At 42.7% G+C, this 20,363-nt stretch overlaps 1 protein-coding gene across 1 annotated transcript in view; it reads right to left on the bottom strand.

The window, feature by feature from the left end:
- PAPPA (pappalysin 1) overlaps positions 1 to 20,363 on the bottom strand; it is a 174,741-nt gene that overhangs the window by 114,397 nt on the left and 39,981 nt on the right. The window contains exons 3-5 of the mRNA XM_010203345.2: positions 9,490 to 9,635; positions 4,742 to 5,035; positions 575 to 767 (exon numbers count right to left, since the gene is read on the bottom strand). Of these exons, the coding sequence (XP_010201647.2) occupies positions 575 to 767; positions 4,742 to 5,035; positions 9,490 to 9,635 (633 nt within the window). The remainder of the gene's footprint in view (positions 1 to 574; positions 768 to 4,741; positions 5,036 to 9,489; positions 9,636 to 20,363) is intronic.

Raw genomic sequence — 20,363 nt, forward strand, 5'->3', positions numbered from 1 at the left:
ATGACGCTCATGTGATATTCAGAGGCTCAGGTTTGTGACTCTGCCTTGCTCAGTTCTCATCCCCCACCTGCAGCTCAGGGGAGGAGGCAGCATTTGTCCCTCTCCCCAGCCCTGTCACCACTTTGCCCTGTTAGACTTCACTGCCCATGAGCTCTGTGCTGTCATGGGAGTAGAAAAAAGGTTCACTTTGTCCTTGCAAAGCAAACGTGAGAGAGAAGGACAGGGGGAATATGCAGGCAGACTGAAGCCCACAGGTATTTGTGAGCAGCAGTAACAGCAGGAATCACAGGGCCAGAACTGCTGATTGAAAATTCCTCCCATAATATATGGAAAAAGATTTGCCCTTTACATGGCAAATCAATGGCCTTCAACTGAGTGCTACAGGCTGAGAAAGGAAGAGCAGAAAACAGATCAATAACCACCTCAGTATGAACCAATTTAGGAAAGAGCCTTAATCCAGACTGAGCACAGCACACGATAAAGCCACACTCCTGGAGTGGGGCCCCAGGATGTTTCCCCATTTCTCCCCTTTCTGTTCAATTCAGTGAAAGAATACAGAGCAGCACGTGATCACCTTTCAAAGAAGTGACCATCAATGGGTGGGAACCACTCCAGGGTAACAGAGGTGGAGGTTCGAGCCACAATCTGAGGGGCAATTGCAATTGGAGCCGGTTTCTTCGCAGGCTGCCAGCTCTGATAGACGAGGTCCAAGTAGCAGTGCATCCTGGCCACTTGGTTGGGTGTGAAGGAGTCTGTGCAGTCATCATCTGAAATGAAAACAAACCACATCAGCCTCATGGGAGATAAAGTGAGAGCAAGAGAGAGAATTACAATCCAGTGAATGACAGCTTCTTGCAAGGGCCAGGATGGCTTCTCACAGCACTCAAAAGTTAATGGCCTGTGAACAAATTAGTGCAGTTACCACTTGAGGAGGCAGGTAAAAGGAAAATAAAGTTTAAAAAGGAAAAATAAATCAATAATCACTCCATCCCTCTTGTCTGGGATGCTTATGAAGCACCTAGAGATCATCCCTAGATGAGACAGACACACATGGAAGTGGAGAAACAGAAAGCCTCAGTGCAACACCTTCTGGTCAGAAATGAGGCTACCAGTGGACCCCTGGGCTTAAAAGAATGTCATGACTAAAAGAGAGTTGATAAAAGGGCAAAGTGTTGTGATAAAGCACTGACTGAGATTCATGCAAACTGTGTGCAATAGACTTTGACAGGTTTCTTTAGATTAAAACAACACAGAATGTTAAAAATACATTATTTTTTAAAGGTTTTTAGATTTTCTAATGAACTAAAGAAAAAGGTTCTGAAAGATAATTAAAAAAAACCTCATTGCAAACACTGAGTACGAGTGTAACATTTTGGTGCAGTAAGATAGCCTTATTTCCATTGAAAATCCACCCCATTAACATGATGATTCTAACTCCTTGCTGAACTTCTCATAATCATTTTTGATACTTCACATTTCTTTTTCATTCATAACGAAGAAATAATTCTGCTGGATAACATCTCACAAATATCCATTTCTCATTTCATCTGTTTTCCCTCCAAACATGATTTGGCAACAGGAACAGTGCCCTCTGAACATCACAAAACTTCAACTACAATGCTTTGGAGAAGTGAAACAGTTACTATTTCTCTATTGTGTAGATCACAGAAGGAATAAATATGTTGTGCAAAGTCACCCAGAAAAGCTATATGGAAGGGCTTGATGCCAGCACTTTAACCATTTTTATGGTACTCTTCCCATCAGATGAAAAGCTCTTGAAAACACAGAGTGTTTCTTCATATGAGCCTGCAGAATTTGTAGCTCAGCAAAGCTCAGTCCCAGATGGGACCTCTGCACGCTGCTGTGACACAAACAACAATGACAGTTTTGCACAGGTCAAGTAATACACTTTTCTGGGAAGATGCAGGTCACAGAAGGCTGTTCAGAGTTGCTTGCATGCATGTAAGTTGGCAGCTCAATATTGTAATAGCGTTACTAGATGCTCTGATGTCTTCAAGTCCATGCCCTGTGGAACTCAAGAGGAACAAAAAAAATATGAATTTGTTCTAAAGAGAAGTGTGAATTTGCTGGCTAATTTAAAACCTTACCACATCATCCCTGAGATGCAAGCAAAAGGAGACAGCTTCAGCTGGGATCCTGCTCAAACTGCAGCCCCAAATGCAATACACTACCACAGTAAGGTTCACATGTTCTCCCGCGTCTCTCCTAATTCCACTGAGCAGCAAACCTCCTCTAATCAAACATGCACAGCAGACAGACAGACACCACCAGCTTGAAAATATCTACAAATCCCTGTGGGTATGCAAAAAGCTGCTTTAATATGACATCTCTGGATTTCCTCATTAATTATCAATGGTCTATCCCTGAGCATGCTGTAAAAGCCATAAATATTCTTCACGGAAGCACAGAAGGAGACAAAGGCTCTTAATAGCCATCATAAAGGGACAATAAAATAAATATAGGACAAAGCAGTGAGACAATGGCACAACAGAAAGATGACCTGCGCTCTCAGTCTGTTTAAACATCAGCACAGGCTGTGTCCTGGGGGAGGGGAATGAAAGACAGGCGAGGGAGAAAGGTATTTCACTTGATCACTCAATTTCAAGTGAGGTTCAAGATTCTCAGATGAAGCAATAATTAGAGAAATCCAGGAGATTTTGCTGAGATGATTATAGCAACAGAATTCACAGGCACAACTCCTGCTGATTTCATGAAGAGTCGTCTAAAAGACTAACTTATCTTTTTATTTGGGAACACCACAGCTATTTGGACTTGTAAAAATAATTTACAAGTCCAATTTCTCACACTTCTCAATCCTCTAGACACTGTATTCCAGAGAAATAAAAGTTACCATTTAAGCCACAGAGCTGGGGGTAACTGGACAGACAAACACAGTATGATCAAGCTGTAAACACACAGCAAAACAGAAGGAAAGGCAATGTTTAGAGCTGCGTAACCTCAACCTGGATGTTTCAAAGGTATTTCTACAGCAATTGGATATAATGATATATTTTTATTCCACTGGCAACAACAGAAAAGCAAAAAGATTCATGCATGAGCTCTAGAGATGCCTGTCGTGTTGCTTCTCTTAATTTTTCAACGAAAAACAAAAGCTTTCTGCTCAGAACACCAGTGCATATGGAGCTCCCAAGAGCAGAGCAGATAGGTATCTCTGTGGTCTGCCTCTCTGTCAGCTCGAGAGAGAACTGGCAATGCAAGTTCTCATGGAAGTAGAAACTTCAGCATTCTGGAACAAGCCACTCCAGCCCTCATCACATACACATGGGCAGATTTGGTGGAGGGATATTGTCACCTGAAGTGACACTGATTTATTTGTGTGATGTTACCGGGAGGCTGATTCAGGCAGTAAGCCTCTGCCTGCTGTATGCACAAAAGTGCACAACACACTGAGGAGTTGCCTCAGTATGTATGGAGTGTGTATCTTGTACGTATGTGCTTGTCTCTGAAAACACTCTCCAAATGAACAGGAAAATAAAGAGAAAATTAAACATCACTTTTAGCTAGTTCCATGAAGGGCATAAAAGCATTTCTCTTACAAATCATTTCAATCAGTGCCCCAGATGACATTAAACACTTTGCTTCTCTACAGTTTTATTACAGAATAAGCACTCTTATGACCTTTTGAGTGGGTAATCTGTGTTTTTGCCTGGAGTATAAAGGTGTCCTTCGGTGGCTGTAAGTATATTGGTCACCTTTAAAATGTTGTTGATGCTGTCAGCTCAATGTCACAGACCTTCATCACAGCAAGACCCTGTGACCCAAAGGTATCTCCTGTGATTTCTGTGAAATAACAGAGGATCCTTCAACTCCCCTTGAACTTCCCCAAATGCAGCAAGGATCTCACCCCAGACGCATCCCATGGGCAAGGCCACAGGAGCTCAGCCCGTCTGCATTGTGCTGTGTTGGGAAGAGAGATACCAACTGCATCCCCAAGCAACACAACCGTGCCTACAGAAGCCTGCAGAGTTGTAACTATACAATCAGGCTTTTGCTTAAGCAGGTTATTCCTCCTGGAGGGGAGGTTTTATCCCTGTGCTGTAGTCACGCTCCCAGCACAAACCAGCACAGCACACTGGTTGTCTTTGACCAGCAATCCTGATCCAGGTACTATCCCATCATTCACACTCTAATGATGAAAATCTGATGTGGCTGACTCTAGCTGAACCACAGGGACTCCAAACCAAACAATAAATACAGTATTTGAATGGATACCCAAAGGCATGAGCACTGTGTCTCATTAGATGTCTACCTATCGCTTCTTTATCCTACAACCTTAGGGGTATCAATATTCATCTGACATTCAACACCTCCTTGGGAGTGAGTAAACAAGTTCTGAATTTGGATATTTCAATGTTCTCATAGATCAGATATTGACATCCAAGGGAAACAGGGTGTCAAATTTGCTGTAGAACCTTTAGAAGCTGTTTTCTTAATTCTTATCTCATTCCTTCCCTCTCCTAAACATTCTTCCCAATCTTCATACAAAACTACGTAAAGTTGGGTAAAACTAGGAAGAAAGAAGAACTGGAAGGGCTCCTGAGGCCATCAAGTTTGATCAAGCTTGGTTCCTAGGTCAATAGACACACATGTCTACCTAAAGCCCCTCATGAAACAGAGAGCAGAAATCAGAGGCAATACTGGTAATCTTTGTTCTTGCCTAATCACAGACACCCACAGCAAACCCAGAAAGCCCAAGTACCTGCGTAGCTCATGAAGTTACTGAACGGCGTGTTTAGGAAACTGTGAAAACCACACGTGTCGTTGCCAGGTCCGGGGTCCCCACACAGCTTGTGCTTAGGAGCAGGGTTGGTGTCACTGCAGAGATCCCCAGTCTCAAAGGAGGGCTCAGTTTCCATACACGGGTCGCTGCAGGAGAGGATCTCTGAGATGCCCCGGAAGACGTGATAGAGCCCCAGGCTGTGCCCGATTTCATGGATCATTGTGTGAGTGTGCCCAGGGATTCCATAGAAGGAGGGATTCAACACAATGCCACCTGCAAGGGGAAAAGAGAACAGCTTCTATCCTTGTATTGTCTTCCTTACAAAGGATAGGAAGACAATTCTAAGGGCAGAGCCACTAGCAGTTCTATAGCACAGGTTGCTTTTTGCACATGGCCTGGTCAGAGAAACTGTACAGAAAGGTTTAATCTCACCCTTCATCTGGGACTCTAACGATGGGCAACTATGAGACAAAGCACAACATCCTAAACCAAAAACACAGTGAGTATTGGTCTTTCAACTGAATCTGCTCAATTTGGTTTGTTTGTTAACTCAGAGAAAATTCCTACCTGCAATTACTTCATACAATGCCATTTCAAACAATGTAATGTGCTTGAAGAGAATGATTCTGCCCAGATAAATGTTAGCAATGCGTTTGATATCAAGAGTCAAACAAACCATAGCTAGAGCACTCTCCGTGTATTAGTCCCCAGGGTAAAGATGTAATAGAAGCCTATTTACTTCTGAAACACCCTAAAATTTGCAGTAGGTTGCACCAATATTTGCAAACTAACAGCTGGACAAAGAGAACAGAATACACCTAAGGCTGGAACAGTTTTTGCAGGGTGTGCTCTGATCATACAAACAGCTTTGAAGTAACTGTCAGAAACACGCTCTGCTCCCATACACAGACAAGCCTGGTTTGATCTGAACTGCACAGTCCACTAATGAATATGCATAAGTCTAACGTGTCAAAAAACACGAAATCCTGGAATGTGCTAGTTCTAAACAACCAGCATGGTTGTTAAATGTAAGTAAAGAAAATCAATAGTGATTTTTATGTTGTATAAATTGTGGGATGTGTAGGTAACCAAATGGTACATTAGTGAGGCTTTACAGTATATTGAATTAATCATAAGAATTATATTTTGAGCTCAGCTAGATGCACCTTTGGATTTATGATTTGCTTCATGTTTTCTTTATTTAGCTTGTTGACCTCAACTTTTTCAAGCCTTTTATTTAAATATGTGTGTGTGTGTGCTGCTTATCATGAGGAGACTGCTTTGTAAAAGTTATGGTGGGAAAATAAATCTTGGATAAGGTACACTAATAATTTAGTGACAATGTGGAGAGAAAAGGTTTTGGCAGGAGGAACTTTATCCAGTGACTGTAGTTCAGGGAAGATGAGATCACCAGGTTCTGACACACTATAGACTCTTCTTTCTCATCTGCCTGGAGATTTGGTTTCAGTAACAATGGAATTAGAGAAAAAAAGGACCAAGAAGATGTTAAGAAGTCACCTGAATTCCACTCTCAAACAATTCAGGACCAATTATGCCTATACTATCCCTCACACATATTGACCTGATGTCTCTTTACAACCCCTACTGCCACGACTGCCCCAGCAATCAATTTCAGTATTCAGTATCCTTACAGCTGCAAGGATTTAACTCACATTTAATCTGAATTGATTCTTTTGGCAATTTAAGTTCATGACTTCAAGTCCTGCCTCACACGAACATGAAGAGTAGAAGATTCTCCTCCCCTTTCATCAGCTTTTATGAGATTGTCATCACCCACACTTTAGGCTCTTTTCCTTCTGAATAACTGTAATCCCTTCAACCTTTTCTTGTAGCTCAATCCTTTTTCTGGACCCCCCTGACTGTTTTCCTTTGTTTTTCCCAGTTGCCTCATGTTTTCCTCCAAGTCCAGTGTCCAAACACAATACAGTGTTCCAGATGATATTTTATCAAAGACCTCTTTGGACATCTTGCAAGGACACACACATAAATAGCAATAGAGAAAAGCCTTTCCCCTTGTGCATGGGTATGTGTGACCACAAGCAAACAGTGCAGCAGAGTCATATGGGCAGGTACAAACACATACATGGTATTGTAAAAAATAAACTGAACATTTAAATGCAGACATAAAAGAGTGAATCAAATCAATCACGTTGCAACATCATGCCTATTATGCCACAAGTAGCATCTGCACATCCTGTTCACAGCATGGAATTGTTCTTTACACTGGTTCTCCACAATCCAAATTAGCTGTATACAGACCCATCAGCACGCAGACATTGCAATCCCCATGTTCTTTGTATCCCTCTCTCTCTTCCTTTGTATAATACATGCTGTGATTGCTCTGATTCCTTTGGTGCCTAGTCCCTACACAGCTGGAGCCATTTACACCCAGAGAGTACCCTGGTATATTTTGTGGGTGTCTCTTTCCTAAAGATAACTGCAGAGCTCGTTTTCTAACGGCAGGAGTATTGGTGAAATTCCTCAGCAGGAAATGTCTTCAAAATCAAGGCTGGGTACATGGTTCTGACACTGGACAGCCCTGAGGCAGCTGGAGAGGGAGATTTTATTTTTGCCTTTGTTGAAAATTTATATTTTTTGCAGCTGTCAAGAATCTAAATCAATTGCAGTTTTACAGAAAAGATAAACTCCCTCACCCAGACAATCTCTATCCCAGCCTTTAGATCTACACCACAGGACATATTTCATATTTTTTTATTAAGTACATATTGGATTTATAGAAGAGAGTAAAAAAGATTAAAGATGAATTCTTACAGACCAAGCACAGGTCTGAGAGGGCTATTATGACAGGAAATTATGACCATTATTTATTTATTTTTAGGGTTTTTTCCTCTGCAAGTCAACTTTAAACTGTTGGATAATGTCTTGTGAGGTATTTTTTTGGTCAATGAATTCTGTCAATACACTGTAGGAGCTGAATTTAAATTGTTTTGCACAGGCATGATGTTGACAATTAGTTTAACAAAGTGACAGAAGAACTCATTGGGGCTTTGGGCAAGCCCCAGCCCTCTTGCAGAAGGTTCTCTGCACTCTTGGACCAAGAAGTCTCCCCTTGTTCTCCTCTTCCCTCCCTCCCATGGCAACACCAGGGGAAGCTGTGAAAATACTCATTTGTGGCTACATTGCAGCCTTATATCACTCCAGCAGTGGCATTGGGGCTAATGTTTCCCACCAGCAACTCATACTGTTACACAATCAGAAGCAAACTGTGAGGCTAGTGCGGAAGTAGGGTACTACAAAGGGATAGAAATCACAACAGCATTGGTGCTGGACGAGTCTGGGTTTAATATCTATCTTTGGTTTTACCAGACGTTGCCATGGGGAATGCTCACCAGCCAGCATTTACAGCATCTTGGGGTGCTACCAGCAAGAGCCCATGGAGACAGGGCTCGAGGCACATGAGAATGGAAGCAGCTTCACTTCCAGCCTGTCTTGGCAGGATACTGGATATATGTCAGCGCCAGTCATTGGGAAGGGAAGTTTGCTCAGATTTCTTCTAGAGTGACTGCAGAGCTGAGTATCATACAAAATGTTTATTAACCAAAGTAGGGCAGACAGCTTCAACTGGTCTGAGCATGGTGCCTCTTTCAGCTATGGAGACAGGTGACTATAAAGAGATGTCAACTAGGTCTGGGAGTGATGCATTTTTGAACATGGAGAAGCTTCCCTGACTGATGGCTTAAGTTGTAGTTCAGTTCTCATAGTATGCTTTGGAATAATAAACACCATATTTTGCTCTCCCTGTGTAGGTTTACATTTACCATGTCTTTTTTGTTTTCCTCAACATGGGGTTGGGTAATATAAAAACTGCCTGAAACAGCCTTTCACAAAGGCTAAACTTGGCTGAAACTAAGCTTCACTTCCAGCCTAAGATGGTCTAGATAAGTTGGAGAAATGTCTGGAAAACTTATGAGAATCCCTGTTCTTGCAAGATGATCAAATCAGGTTTACAGCACAAGGGAAGTTTGTGCAGTACATACAGACTCAGTCAGTGCCTTCTGAAGCTTTTGAGGTTCATCTGACAATTTGCAAGGAACACAGGTCCGGTGGCACTGCAGGTGTCAGTGCAGTGAGTCATTTGGGAGGTTGCACAGCTTTGTCTGGATCCCTGGGTTCCAGCAGCCATACTCAGCAACCTAGTTATGAAACATGCAGGGCAATCTGCAGGGTTGTGAACTCTTTCCAGTTCCACTTAAATGAACATTACAAGAACAATCTCGCAGCAGTTTGCTCTTTTGCACGTAGGTAGAGAAAAATAGAAACAAATTTTAACTATAGTCTGAATAAAATTAATTGAACTCTTACTAAGTAATGAACTAAGGACCTGAACATAGAAAGCTAAGGTTAATAATCCATTTCTGTCTACCATCCCTGCACCTATCCTCCTCCCCTCAATGATCTTTGCAAAGTGCTCCCATGGAGTGAATGCCCTGTAAAGCAGCTTCACTTAAAAGGTGAAATACTTTCAGCTTGACATCATCTACAAATACCATAATATGCTTTGGGTTTATAACCTAATATTTTCCTGGTTGTGAGCCAGTATCTGGGAATCATGAAATACTTTTTTTCCCTTGACTATATATTAGAGGAATGATAAGAAATCAGAACAGAGCTTAACGCATATTTGTCTTTCCTTCTTAGAGCCTCAAAAGAATGCTTTACAAAGAAGAAACATCTTTATCACTCACCTAGATGCATCAAGGCTTCCTTGTCCCAGGGCCAAGTTGCCACTCCAGCCAGCTCTTCCTCAGAGGAATTGGCAAAAAAGATGTTGAGGTGTGTGGATCCATCCAGTTTGAGTATGTTCTTCAGTTCATTGACATCTAAGTATGCTCTGTAGAAAAACAAAAGCTTGTTTTTTTCTAAAGGTGACACAGAAAGCAACAAAGTACTGAAGAAGTGCTGCAATTCAGGCACAGATCTTATAATATCCTGCATATCAGTCACCTGAAATATTTTAATAACCCACTTCCAAACTGCAATTACTTTGCATTCATATAGTGAATCTCATCTAAGGACTTCAGGCCTTTGATTAACTAAGGCCACAAAATCCAAGGTAAATACATAAAGCTGTCCCCATTCCTAAGCTAAGTATAGGAACCTATTTATTATGAATGTAATTAACCATGTATTATGGTCAGTAAATCTTTTTATATCAGCAGTTACCTTGCACATTTCCCCTAAGCTTTTTATTATTGTTCCTTCTAATTTTCCTCCCCACTAACAAGCTTCCCATCTTCAGGCTGGCACAACAACTAACAGCAGCTCACAAAGTGACTCCTTTAGTGTCAGCAGCAGTCACTCATGCCGAGATGCACACAGTCTAACCCTGATATTGGATGGTTGTTCAGGAATTGCTATTTCCAGCAAGCAAAGTTGTGTGAAGAGATCTCCTTGCAAGATATCTCCATAGGAGTGGTACTATACCATGACATACATTCCTAAGGCTTCTTAGGTCTTCCCCAACAAAGTGAGCTACATGTTTTCTTAGTGTTTGAGATGTCTAGCAGTTACAGAGAGCAGTTTGTCTTGCAGACAAACAAAGCCAATCCCTTAAGCTTGATGGCTTTTGGAAGTACTTTTTGCACTCCTTTAAAGGAATAGACTTTGTCAATACTGGAACACAGAAGCTACTAGCTGAAGTATCATGGTTCCAGACTGCCTTCAGCAGTTAGAGCACCGTGAGTTTCCAACTCAGAGTAAAGGTGGAGGAAATGACTCTCTGCTTCTAGCTCACATAGTTTTTTGATATTGAAGTGTTTTGCTATCACAGATCTAAAACACAGATAAGGTTATACTATCTTCACTTGACAGGTGGAAAGAGAGAGATGACACTGAGTCAAGCACGGTTGATTAGCTTATAAGGAAAGGACATCGTGACAGTCTTGAGCAGGTTGATTCCTGCTTTCCAAAATCCCCCTTCCTATATGTGTATGAGCATGTATAGGACTCATGTAGCTCTCTCTCAAACCAAATGCATGCACATTCAGTAAGTAGGGTTCCTTGCATACTTTGCAAGGCTTTCGTTCCCAGAGGGTGAAGAAAAAATAGGGGAGTTGGCTCAGCACCAAGATCTTTCTGTCCTTCCCTGGGGGACTCCCCAATGGAAAACACATTCATATTTCCACAATAGCTTCCCCTGCCACTTGCTGAAGTCATTGCCTCCAAAATAGTTCACGGCTGGGTGTCCCCAGGCCCTCGCTGACTCATGGAGGAAGACATGCTCTTTGGGGACACCAGTGGAAGGGTATGTTTCCATTCCATATAGTGTTTATCTTCAGCTCAAATATGGATGACATCCTGAAGGACAGGTCAGCACACTGACCCTCTACACATTTCTCATCCCTCCACTGTTCCCAACACATCTATGGAAAATACACAGATCTTCCCCTTAGCTCCTCAAGCTTCTCCTGCATGCACACGCACAATGTTCTGAGCTTTTGCGTGATCAGTTTCCAGGATGCTCTTTGCGCCTTTGAAAAAATCTTTTCCAAACATAGGCTCACACTTACACATGTTCACAAGCAATAGTTTGAAATGACACACAGGAGCTAACATGAATTTCCAAATGAAAGCAGATGGTGGGCATGTGACAGAAGATGTGTGTGTGTGTGAAGGGGACGACGGGCACGTCTGCACCACTGGCCACATCAGCGAATGACAGAGAGCAGAAACGCAACAGAGAACGTGGGAGTGATGTGATACTTTGTGCAACAGAGAAAAAAGACAGAAACAGAAGCACTGTGTACCTCTAAGTATAAAAATGTTTGTGTGTTTTGTATCACAGTGGGAAGGCAAGGCCCTCTGCCTGCACTGAGGCTGCAGTTGTTGACTCTGGATGCAGATGTCTAACAGCCCATGCAAATCCCTGTAGGAGCAAACTACAATCCAACTCCACTCCTGAGACTACCATTTTTATCCTTGCTTTTCTCTTATGATTTCCAATAATCTCAGCTGTCTCTTAATTATTGTTTACACAAGTCAATCCCCATTTATATCTGCAGTGTATAGCCACCATCGCTCTCCAACATGCATACAGGCTATGTGCTTCAAGTTCTAGGGCTGTTTTGTACATGGATTATTACTGCAGACAACATCCAGAGCAGACAGCATTTAACTAATTGGCCAGTGATGTCAGTGCATCACTGAGGCTGAACTCATATCTTACATAAATCCACTTTACTAAGTCAATTGGAGTTGGTTTTGTAGGATTTCTCTGCTAGCCAATGAAAGTCTGCCAATGAGCAGAATATATTCAAACAGTGTAACAGCAAAATGCTATGAGGGGTTTTAGCAAAGGGTCTACACAGGAGTGGGTATAAACACATCACGCTTAGCAGGAAGTCAAAGCAAATCCCGTTGTAAAAGCAGTCAGCAACCCCCAAAACACAAACATGCTCAAGCATTTAGCTCAGGCAAATCCCTGTAAGCATGTGGACATGTGCCTGCATGTGCGTGCGTGAACAGAGGTGTGAGTGTGTAAAGCAAGGGTTTGGATTGTGTGCACATGCAACACAGCCAAGAGTCTGTATGCAAAAGAACCAGCCTGTGTGTGTGTGTAATAGATAAAAACACGAGCTGGAATTCCATCCTCTCCTTCCTCCCCATGTTTCTAATAACCTCCCATCCCTATCCATCATCACCACATTCCTACACTCAAGGAGGCATAAATTAACTACTTTTGCAGTTCATGTCCAACTACGTAGCCGCAGGCAGCAGACCCAACAGTTACCAGGTCAAAATAGCTTTCAGTTATTGCGTTGGACTAGACTGACTCCCCCCTGCTGCTGCGGCTGCTTTGTTATCAGCCCAGACTATCTGACCCAATGCAATCTGCGAGCATTGCTTACACTTCTCAAGGTTATGTGGGTCCCCTGATAGAGGACATAATATCTGTCACGTGGACTCATGCCAAAGAGAGCCAAAGACCCAGCCTTTCCAGCACTGCCAAACTCACATTTCAAAGACATGAGTGCAGTCTTGGAAAGGGATCAAAGCCTTTCCAACTGTCATTAGAATATTTCCTTTATGCATCTCTCCGTGAGTGCCAGCAACATATTTCATAAAATTCATTGGCTCGAGATGGTACCTCCAATATAAACCTGAATGGGGGAAGTGTCAGGGCAAGTCTATGTGGAAAACAAAACAAAACCCAAAGCACAACAAAACACATGTAATTCCTGTAATGGAAAAAACATATGATGCTGTGAGAGTGCCTTGCTCAAGAAAGCCTAATGAGCCTATTAGTGCATCATAAAAGGTCTCCTTTGCTGGAAACTGGTTTAGAAACAGAAATTCTATGGGCTGTTTAAGGCCATTTGGGACACCAAATCATATCAGGTAATGTGCACATTCCCATCCTGATCTTTTCATAGACTCCTTTGTCCAATGCAAAGCTTCACTTTTCTTCTTTCCCCCTACTGCAGTGTAAATAGCCCTCTGAAACCATGCTGCACAGCAGACTACCCTTATCCAGTAAGCCCCAGAGCTCAATCAGTAATATGTATCCCATACAGTGCTCCAGTTTCAATCTAATGGAATCTTCAGCTCATCTAGCAGTGTCTCACGACTGCTCTACCCACCACACAGCCAGTCTCATCAGACACACGAGCCATTATCCCTGTGCCTGTCTCCTGTCCATTTGGGCTGTAGCTTTGCCACAGCAGGACTCATTCCTAGGTGGCAAAGTGAAGCTCCACCTGCTCTCAGGAGCCAGTGTGGGGAGGTCCCTCAGCTCCAAAGACAAATCCAGCCACAAATCCCTTGACTTTTAGCTGCAAACACGTTTGACAATTTAAAATTTGGTTGGTATCAGGTTTAAGGATGTTAAATCTGGCCTTGGTGACTAGTGTTGGGCAGTTCTGTAACTTCATTGGAAACTCTTCCTCCTTTTCTTCCAGGTCAGAGAGTGGCCTTCCCACATTTCCCTAATCTGACTGAGGTGCAGCTTTTTGCACTCATGGTTGTTTTTGCAAGGAAAACAAAGCCTTCCAGTCCTTATTGTTAGGAAATGTTTTCTACTGTTTGCTCTGAGTTATTCTCTATTTGACTTTGTTTTGTTTTTTTCCTTCAAAGACAAGTGTCACTTTACAGCAAGAAAACAAACAGGATACTTAAGGGATTATTTGCAAGACCCCACCCAAACACAGGGTAAGAACTTTGCTATCTGCTCACTAAGTAGTATGGTCTCCAACTGCCTGATGACTTTGAGAATAAAGGCACTGCATTTAGACATTTAAAGCAAAAACAAAAAGGGGGGGGGGGGGGGGTAGCAGCCAGCCTCTTCTGCTCTCAGAAGTCAGCCTCAAAAAGTCTCTATTTTATCTCTTGACTTACAATGTCCCATCCTTTACCTCCAGCATAAGGCAGGGCAGAGTAAATCTGCTGGAGCTGTATGGAGCCAGTACATCACTCTCTTTCACAAAACTCCTTGTTTCTGCTTTCATTTGATGCTCTTAAAGAGCTATCAGTCCAGCTTAAGCCATGGTATAGAGTTCAGCAGATAAAGAGAAACTTTTCTGGACAGCCCTGGCAACACACTGGCAGCCTGTGACAGATCCAGGTGTGTTTCCCAGGGTGGTATGGCCGATAAGTCTCAGTGGTTTTCCCTTTGTTCCACCAGCACTGATCTTGGCCTCAGGACTGACACTGACCCATTAGAGCAGCAAAGACCACAGCAGGCAGTATGTGGACAGACACTCACCATCTCTCCTGTTTGCTCAAGCAACATGAGGTGCCCAAGGTTTTAGGGTGCAATATCCACCATGAGATTTTCAGTATCTCTGGTAAACAGTGGGGATGTTTTTCAGATAAATGATGTTCTTCCTGAAGATAATAGCAAGAGCCATGACTTCAATAGTACTGAATGCTGACCTCGAAATGGGCCATTTGGCAGATGTGCACAACTGTAATTTACCTTTTCCCCCTGTGATTTCTCAGTCTTGGGTGGTTAGACATGGAATTCTTTTGGAGACACAGTGCTGATAGCAGTGTATAACCTGCCTTTTGCCTTCTATCATAGAGCGACAAAAGAGCAAGGCTGGAAAGCGATGTCTGAGCCTCCTGCAAACCTCCACCCCAACGCAGGGGCATCTCCTTATGTCTTGCAAAACTTAAGACCATATACAATAAGGACTCTGTCACTGCCATGGCAACCTGCAGCCTGTGTTTCAATACCTTTATGGAATGGTCAGGAAGTTTTTCTGAAGGTCTATCTGAATCTTTTTTTGCTGCAATGCCTGTGCCTGACTATTTGTGCCATTCCCCACTGACAGGGAGATCCCTTCTGCTTTACCAAACCTAGTACTTATTTGAAATCTCATCCTATCTCCTGTAAATCATCTAATTTTTAGGCTAAAACAACCTTATCTCTTTAGCCTTTCCTCATTGATTGGTCATTTCTGATGCCTTCATCTGCACCCTCCACATCCTTCTCAATGGCAGGTCATCAAAAGAGGACACAGTCCTCAAGCCGAGAGCTTATCAGTGCCACATAACTGCTACATTTGCTCTGTCTAGCACCTCCAATCCAACATAGAGTAGATCACAGAGATTTCAGACACACAAACATTTTTAACATTTTTTTCCTCTTTTTCTTCCTAAAGTGCTACAGGACAATCAAAAACCTGAACAAACAAAGACAACCAACAAACCATCTTTAGCAGTGGACTTACAGTAAAATTTTTGTCTGACTTGATGTTAAAGATCTACCTTTGCTGGGAAATTTAATTTTGGTCCTCATTTCAGAGGTACTAACCATAAATCATGTGAAGCAGGAAGCGTGCCTCATCTACATTGAGTTTAGTGTTAATTTAAGACACTGGTGTAAGTGTAGTAAAAGTCATGATAATTTATTGATAAAGGTATAAATCTTTCAGTGATTGGGACAGAGCCTGAAATAGAGCAGAGCCAGAATATTACAAGTGAAAAGCTTCAGGTCCCAATTTAGATCCAGATCAGTGCCTGTGTTCACACTGAAATCCAAATGTGTCACTGTCATTCTGAGTGCATCCAAACCAGGCAGTCACTAGGTCATGTCCACAAGCATAAATTGTAAGCACTGTCAGCACATATAGGCTTGGCAGCTTAGAAAGCATTTTGGTTTATCTACTGTAGCAAAATGTCCTCTACAGCCCCCAAATCCGATCTCCTGTTACAAGAAAGAAGGAATGTATTGAGGGAAAAAAAGAAGAGGAGGGGGAGAGAAGAGGAGAGGGAGAGGGAGAGGGAGAGGGAGAGGGAGAGGGAGAGGGAGAGGGAGAGGGAGAGGGAGAGGGAGAGGGAGAGGGAGAGGGAGAGGGAGAGGGAGAGGGAGAGGGAGAGGGAGAGGAGAGGAGAGGAGAGGAGAGGAGAGGAGAGGAGAGGAGAGGAGAGGAGAGGAGAGGAGAGGAGAGGAGAGGAGAGGAGAGGAGAGGAGAGAAGAGAAGAGAAGAGAAGAGAAGAGAAGAGAAGAGAAGAGAAGAGAAGAGAAGAGAAGAGAAGAGAAGAGAAGAGAAGAGAAGAGAAGAGAAGAGAAGAGAAGAATGATAAGGATCCAAGAAAAGACACCCCTGTGCATAAAGAAAATTATTTGTTACTAAGTTCTAAAGGTCAGCACTATCATCTGTAGAACCCTAACAGCACACTCCTGCTCAGCTCCATCTTTCTCACAGAAGGCTCCTAATAATTGATACAGCTTTAGTTCAGGCACATGCTTACAGTAAACTTCTGGATGTTGTAAATGCTATAGCTATATAATAGACTGAACCACAGCAACAGGTTGGAATAAACCTGAAGGTTAGAGTCCTCCAGACCTAGCTCTGGGTCCTCTTTTGGTTTAGTACATGTGAGCTTGCACTTTGAGCCAACTTCTGTTCTCACTGGGCTGCACACAAGTATCAATGCTGACTGTGATGTAGTTCCTCCATTGTAAATGTAGAGTTAGTCAGAGCAAAATTTGATTCTCAAAGTGCAGCTTCAGGTTCAAATCCAAACTCTCAAAGGAAATCTCAGGTTGAAACAACCAATTTTTGCCCAATTTCTGGCCAATGTAACTTGCTTTTTTAAGGAGGGAGGCGGGTTTCCTCAGATCTCCACACAGATTCTCTCAAAGGTTTGTAAATCCTTGCCAAATCCTTCACAAACCTGGGCTGAGATTCAGAAATACAGTGAAAACAGATATTTTTTTTCCCCCAGCACTTTTGTTGCTGGTTCTGGCCAGGACAAGAAAGAGCAGAGTCTCAAGGAAAGAATAGTGAAGAAGATGCAAAAATTTCAATGTCAAACATGTTCTGTCTTAGCTCTGGGGGAAAAAAATGGGGTGGCTACTAACATACAGTAAATTATTTGTTCCTTCTCCCCCTTTCTCCTCCCAGGCTTTATTGTCCACTTATACCATATATCCTACCTTTACGTAATCTTTATGCAGGTTTATAGTTACAGTGCTACAGATCATAAATATGTGACCACTGAGCCTTTTTCCTTTGCAAGATCTACATCTAAAAGCAGAGCAACATTTGAGTTGACTTGTGCAGCAAGAACTGAAGAGCCCCATATCCTCACACAACCATAAAAAATAATTAAGCTAACCAACTACACAGAACTAGAAAGAGATATGCTGGCTGGCTTGCTTGCAGGAAGAATAAAGAAAACAAAAGGAAAGCCTTGGCAAAGAGAATTGTGATCTTACTCTACAATTAACTTCTGAGGCAGTGAGTAGGATTAAAGGATGGAACATTTCAAGACTCATCTCTTTAAAACAGCAAAGCATTATGAAGTATATATGCACATTTCACAGACCTTTGAAATCAGTAACACTGGCAGGTTTATTTGTTTTGGTTGTCTCTTTTTCTTTCTTTTACTACTTTGGGACTTTTTTTCTCCCTCTCCTTTTCAAGACTGGAGCCAAATGACCCATGAGAAATGTACTGTAATTTGTCTCTTATCCACCCCTCATCTCCATCTGATAGTCCCTCTGCCCTGGTTACCCTGATGTTTTTCCAGACTCTACAGGCTGAGCCATTGTAAAAAGGAGAAAAGTCAAATGATAAAGAGAGAAGTGGTGTAAGGATATTTTCAGGAACTTGTTCTGTTAGAACAGATTTCCTTTGACACTTTATGAAAACCTTTTGGCTGCAGCAAACCTCATTCACATTTACTCGAGAACTTAAACCAGTATAGGAAGGTGTGTGTGTGTGTGTATATAGATATATATATATATATATATTAGGCTATTTTAACCATCAGTTATACTGCTTGGCACTTTCTCAGTGCTTCCCCTCTGGGCCTCAAAATGGTTCCTAAACATGAAGGGAGAAATTCCACTCTGGTCACAGCCCTGACATGAGCCCTCTGCGCTGCTCCAAACCTCAGCCAAGAGCTTCAGTGATACTAAAATGGGACAAGAACCCTTGTGCTGGGCCTCCCCTCAAGCAATTTCACCACGACTGAAGACACCATGAAATAGGCAAATGGAACAATTTTCCTTGTCTTCTGAAAGGGAAAACTGAGGTACAGAAATGCAATCATTTGTTAAAAGAAACAAAATCATTCAGTGTGACAGCAAGGATTAGAAACTCAATCTCTTTAGTCAACGTTCTGTGATAATACGGTGGTGGCTTGTGTTGCTGGTGCTTTAAGTTTTCTGTTGGTAGCCACTAATCATAGTTTACAAGCATTGACTCATATTTTACAATCTCAAAAAAAGTCCTACAGGTCTAGTGCTCAGCAGATGGAAAGTCAGAGCTCCCTACAATAAGCTGGTCCTTCCTGAACTCCTTGGCTTCACTGTTTCTGAAGGCAATGTAGCACATCTACTTCATAAACAGATTTTCTTGTGGAATCAGGGCTCTGCTTTTAATAAACAGTCACTGTTCTAATAATATTTGGCATTACCATACCACCTCTAATGCCCAAGCTTCTAAGAACAACCAACAGATGTGTGCACAGCACACTGCACAATCATTCAGAAGTAAAGGACGTTTTAGTTTCAGTCACCAGAACAAACCTGATTTCTTTATGAAAAGCACCAGAGACCAGGAATGCAGCCTGTCATCACTCCCTTGAATCAGGTAAAGAGTTAGGTAAAGCTTTTGTTAATCAGACTGGAAGTTAGAGATCAAGGGGAAACTTGAGGCTTTGACACAGAATTTTCTTTAATTACAGGGATAGCTCATAGCACCTCTCTATATTAAAGTTGTCTAACAATTTCCACTACTCATGTTCAACTTCAGCCTGTCTTTCTCATTTCCACTCTAGTGCCTGTGGGGTCAGGGTTGAGGTTGCTTTTGCAGCCTGCCCAAACAAGTGCCTTGCTGCATGACCCTTGGGAGTCATGGTTGGAGTAACCCAGGTTTGGGCATTTGTGGAGCACTGAGAAATGCTTTGTGAGTCCACAGAAAGCACAGGGTTACCCTGCTGCATGGACACTGTCCAGCAGGTCAACGGAGGTTCTCCTCACCCTCTGCCCTGCTGAGGCCTCATCTGGAGTCCTGTGTCCAGTTCTGGGCTCCCCAGCTCCAGAGGGACAGGGAACTGCTGGAGAGAGGCCAGTGCAGGGACACCAAGATGCTGAGGGGACTGGAGCATCTTCCTTCTGAGGAAAGGCTGTTGGACCTGGGGCTCTTAAGCTTGGAGAAGAGGAGACTACGGGGGGACCTCATTAATACAAGCATTTTAAAAGTGTATGTCAAGAGGATGAGGCAACACATTTTTTCTGTAGTGGGTACTAGGAGCAATGGACAAAAGCTGGAACGGAAAAAGTTCCAGTTAGGTTTAAGGAAAAACTTCTTTACTGATGGATGATGGATCTGATGATGGATGCCCTGAGTGATGGAGCCCTGGCCCAGGGAGGATGTGGAGGCTCCTTCTCTGGAGGTTTCAAAACCTGCCTGGACATGTGCCTGTGTGACCTGATTTAGGTGGACTTGCTTGAGCAATGAGGTTGGACTAGATGACCTTTAGAGGTCCTTTCCAGCCCCTACCATTCTATGATACTGCTCTGTCCTGGGCTCCATCTACCTGCACCAACTCTGGGCAGGCAGGATGGGCCAGGACCCTGCTTGGATGGGTTTTGGTAGGTCACCTACCATGTGAAAATTTGAGACTTTTAGGAAGCTGAAGCAGACCTGGGTAGGGAGCACTGTGGTCTTGAGGTGCTCGCAGTTAGATTGCAGAAGGGTGACACGTGGCACTGTCCCTACCAGGCTGTGCAGCTGGGACTTTAAGGGTCTGGCCCTTTAGCATCTTCCCTAATCAACATGCAGTAAAAAAAACCCAAAACAAAACAACTGCTGGATGAAAAAAAGAACAAGATCAAATTCTTTGCTCCTTTCATCTCACTTTTTGACACTAATCCTCCCTGCACATAAACCCCATGCCACAAAGTGAGATATACATTGTGATTGGAATGAAGAGCGACTTGGAATCAAGCCGACATCAGCAAAAAGCAAAATAAAATCATATATAATCACAAAGGGCCTAGCACGTTTATTACAGATACTTCTGGAGTTGATGGGCCAAAATAACCACTCCAAGTATGCATCTTGAAAAACATGACTTCAGCTTTGTAGACGCCGCTTCTTTT

The sequence above is a fragment of the Colius striatus genome, chromosome 19 (genome assembly GCF_028858725.1).
Source record: "Colius striatus isolate bColStr4 chromosome 19, bColStr4.1.hap1, whole genome shotgun sequence".
NCBI classification, from domain to species: domain Eukaryota; kingdom Metazoa; phylum Chordata; class Aves; order Coliiformes; family Coliidae; genus Colius; species Colius striatus.